This window comes from Sapajus apella, unplaced genomic scaffold (assembly GCF_009761245.1).
Source record: "Sapajus apella isolate SASKATOON/1434 unplaced genomic scaffold, GSC_monkey_1.0 scaffold122, whole genome shotgun sequence".
In the NCBI taxonomy this organism is placed as follows: Eukaryota; Metazoa; Chordata; class Mammalia; order Primates; family Cebidae; genus Sapajus; species Sapajus apella.
This window is the reverse complement of record NW_022437062.1, coordinates 8,234,413-8,239,067: the sequence shown is the minus strand read 5'-3', so window position 1 is coordinate 8,239,067 and position 4,655 is coordinate 8,234,413. Positions and strand designations below refer to the sequence as shown.

At 34.2% G+C, this 4,655-nt stretch overlaps 1 protein-coding gene across 1 annotated transcript; it reads right to left on the bottom strand.

Annotated features, from left to right (window-relative positions):
* Positions 1–3,683: 3,683 nt before the first annotated feature.
* On the bottom strand, positions 3,684–4,655 carry LOC116538764 (olfactory receptor 4K3). Its single transcript, XM_032261310.1, has one exon. It carries the CDS (start codon positions 4,629–4,631, stop codon positions 3,684–3,686), a length of 948 nt encoding a protein of 315 aa, XP_032117201.1. The 5' UTR covers positions 4,632–4,655.

Sequence of the window (4,655 nt, the reverse complement as noted above, 5' to 3'; positions counted from 1 at the left end):
ATGTGAACTACCACAGGACAAAATGAATTGGAAGGCAGAAATCTTACACAACAGAATATTAGAGCTTGAAAGGACCTCAGAGAAGATTTAATCACATTAGTGATTTGCACAAGGTCCCATAGCTAATGACAGAATTTGACAGGAACATTTGATGATCTCTGAAATTCTTTTCGCTTCAACATTTCTATGATTATTATATTTTATATTCAAAGAGTAATAGAATAGTAATAAGGAGAATATGAAAGGGACATTTATTTAGAAAAAGATAATTAGGGTACTTCAAAAAGTGTAACAAGTCACTGCTTTAACTGTTCCCTGAATCAAATACTGTAGTAGATACTAAAAAGAAAGCAAACAAAACAAATTTGCAAACAAGTGAATAACAATAACAAAACAATAAAAGCAAGCAAGAGAAAAGTCCACTCTCGGAATGCTTATCAACTATGAGAAGAAATAATGCAGTCTTAACAATTGTTTAGGTAACAATATAATGCAATGCATAAAATTAATGATGCAAGACATATTATTTCTGAGAAAGTAAAGAAAGAGGGGTCAAGAAAAGAATTGAAGAAGATTCCCTGAAAAGATGGAGCTTAGATTAAACCTTTAAGGGTGATGTAATAAAACTGCACTGCATCTTAGTTCTAAAACATTGAAATTTTTAAAATAAACATTGTAAAATTATTTTAAAGATAGGTTTTCTGAAAGAAGAGTGGAACAAAATTGTAACTGACCAGAAAAAACAGCATATCAAACACATTCTTTCGTAGTCAAGTTTCCTACAGTGAAGTTTCACAAATTCCCAACCGCATCTCATATGGAAGACCACTTTGCTATCATCTCAGCTTCTAATATAAGCCGGGGAAAGTAGTTCTTTAAACAGAGACAATGTATTTGCTGTGGGGAGAGAAGTATGACTACAGGAACTTCTATGCCAGGAATGAAATTTGGTGCTGAGGACTCAGTGCTTGAAGCTCATCCAGTTTGAGACAAATCTCAATTTTGTTTGTGCATGCATACATTGAATTTTTTGCACAATTTGAAGTGTTTTTACATCTCTCTACATCTACTACTGGTTTCATTTATTAGACCACAATTAGAAATCAACTTGTAAAGTCATGTAAACTCAGTGGAGGTAAATGGAGAACAGAAAAGTCCAGTTAATTTTTTAAAAGGTGAAGAAATAAATTAAATGACTCTACAGAACCATGCTTTAGTTTTGATTAGACCAACAACTCTTGGCATTTAAGACATAGCATCTTGAAGTTAGACTCAATATTCCCTTAAAGTGTTTTCTATGTAAGTCTTTAACAATGAGCTGTGGGCACTCAGTGTTAGGTTTTTCTATGGCTATGATAATCAAAGATTAAAGAGCATGCTCAGATAAGTGATTGTCAATAGATAATATGAGGCACGGAAAGAGGATTCCATCAATGGAAGGATTAGCATGGGGACTGGAATACTTCCTTACTCAAATTTTCTTAGGTTGGTGATTATGTCACCTATCTGTATTTTTTCTGTAGGGTTAAATTTCTATGTTGCTTTCCTAAGGCTTAGGACTGATGGCCTTATTTTAGACCACATGCAAACTTTAATATAATGGAATACATGACATTTATTTGGTTATAATTCCAGTAGAGTATATATTAAGATGTTTAACAGGTACACAAAATTCATAGCCTGATATAGAAAAAACTATACTATATTCTCGACCTCAGTCAGCCAACCATAGACTATTGACTAAAGTAAAATACGAACAACCCAACTTTAGAGATTTGGTCTTATTACAAGGGCTGAGAAGGTGGGAGGACAGGTTTGTAATGTTTTGAGAGCCATATAAAATAAAGAACATTATTATTATTTTTTGTTTAACTTTTATTCATTATTAGATCTCACCAGTAATTATTAAACACATTCATAAATTGAATTGGCTGTACTTCATCACAAGAAATACATTTAAGATTATGTGTTTTTAACTATGCCAAATCCATTAACTTTTTAAGCAATTTTAAACAAGGCAATGTACAGTTGGTACAGGCTCAATATAAAGCTATAGAAACTATTGAGTCGGTATAATAAGCTATATATTCATTTATCATTATTAAATTTTATATATATCCACCTATGTTGCCATATATATATATATACACATATATATATACACACACACACATATATACATATATACATATATATACATATATATCTCCACCCATCCATTAACTTATTCATCTATCTGCCCATACACTTACCTATTGGCTGTTTTATCTATTTGACTCCATCCATCAGTCATCTAAATATCCATCTATATTTATTTATACTCAGGCTAAGGGAATATTACACAGAATATTAAGTAAACTTTGACAATGCCAGGGAATAATTATTAGTGGTTACAATAGTTCAGTTTTATACAACAAACATTTCTCCTACATGTAGCTCTCAGAATGACAATGACCAAAATGTTCTTGGAGATAATCTGGCCCTAGTTCAAGAGAGAGAGAGAAAGAGAGAGAGAAAGAGAAAACACCTTTTATGCTAGATTCTTTCATCAAATAGCTTACTTGGGAAAGTAACATTATTCCTGGTTCTCAATTTCATCATCTGTAAAATAAATAGATTTGACTAGGTGATTTGTATTTTCTAAAATCTCCACTTATTATATGCATTATATATGTTGAAGAACCTCTGTTTAATGAAGTCCTTATGTCAAATACTGTGTTCGACCACAGGGAAAATGGCTCATATCCTTTAGGATCCCAGTATTTGCAATGTGGCTTTGGACTAAAAAATGGTACAGTAAATACCATGATACCAGAACAACTTGTTACTGCTTAGGAAATAAACAAATATCTATATTTGTAGATGAATGATATAGAATTTGCCTGTAATTAGCATGATTTTGATAAACCTTGTGTATCATTGGGTCTTATTTTTATCTTTTGTAGAACAGGGCTGTGGATAAGATTTGTTGTCTAGGACTCTAGGTTCCTTTGAATCTTTTAGATAGAGAGATGAAATTAGATAGATAGGTAAATAGATACATAGATAGATCCGACTATAAGAATTTGCATGGAGTTTTCTATATTGTTTTATAACTGTGAAGTCTATGGAATGTAGCAACTAAAGATAAATAAGATAAATTCTTATTCTAAACCACGATAGGTTACAAACATGTTAAATAAATATTTTTACTTACTAAAAGCCCTCTATTGTCTTCTAAATTTTTAGCTACAAAAACACCCATATTCATTAGCATCTTGTCAGCAATAGACATTCTATTATTACTTTAGTGTATAGGATACCATACTAAGTACTGGTGCTTTTATACTTGTCTTTTTTCGTAGAGACTATTGCTAGAGATAGGGATGAAATCTACTCTTTCTTAAAACGTGAATGTCTCAAAGGAAATTATACTCAAATAGATCTGAAAGAAAAAGTTGAATATTCTACAGTGTGGGTCATTTCACACTAAAACGTTAGGTATACATTTCATAATGCTCTGTAGTAAATGTTATGTCGTGTAAGAAATAATTAATATGACCAGAACTTCATGACAGCTGAGGTTGATTTCAGAAACAGTTCTACCGTGAACTATTTGATTTTTTGCAATAGCATCAGTATGTTGACCAATTGAATGAGGGGGATAAATGCTGAACAAGTATTTTATTTTCATATGAAGAAAATTAAGGAGTATGATCAGTCTTCCTAGATTTAAAGATACGGTGGCTTAGTTTCCTCATGGAATACTTGACATCTTTATTCCTAAGGGTATAGATCATTGGATTCAAAAGGGGAGTGAATATGGTATAAAATACTGAGAGTACTTTGTCTATTGGGAAATTTGTGAAAGGCCACACATAGATGAAAATGCATGGGCCAAAGAAAAGGGTCACAACAGTGAAGTGGGCACTGCAAGTGGAGAGGGCTTTGGAGGATCCACCAGAGGAATGTTTCCGAACAGTGACCAGGATGATAGTGTAGGAGATCACCAAGAGGACAAAGCACACTAGGGCAATCATGCCACTGGTGGAGATCATGAACACTCCCAGAATATATGTGTCGACACAAGCGAGTTTAATCACCAAAGGGAGGTCACAAAAGAAACTGTCTACTTCATTGGGTCCACAGAAGGGCAGATTCACTGTAAATGCTAACTGACTCAGAGCATGGAAGATGCCGACAATCCAGGAAAGTACCACAAGCCCAACACACATTCTCCGGCTCATGATAGTTAGGTAACGTAGAGGTTTACAGATAGCCACATACCTGTCAAAGGACATGGAGATCAGTAGTACAATCTCAGCACCTCCTAAGAGATGTAGGAAGAATATCTGGGTTATGCAGCCTTCAAAAGAGATGACTTTGTATGCACTGAGGAAGTCTGCAATCATTTTAGGGGTGGCAAATGAGGCCAGGGACATGTCAATGAAGGAGAGATTGCTGAGCAGAAAGTACATGGGGGAATGAAGGTGTGGCTCTGATGCAATGGTGAGCACAATAAGAAGGTTCCCCAGCACAGTGGCTGCATAGACTATGGAGAAAAACAGGAAGTAGAAAATCTGGAGTTCTGAAGAACTGGACAGACCCCTTAGTATGAATTCAGTGACCACAGACTGATTGCTCCAGGCCATTTGCTCTGATTTCTGGAAGGACTC

Coding starts and splice junctions, on each gene's coding strand:
- LOC116538764 (XM_032261310.1), bottom strand. CDS start 4,631: ATGGCCTGGAGCAATCAGTCTGTGGTCACTGAATTCATACTAAGGGGT.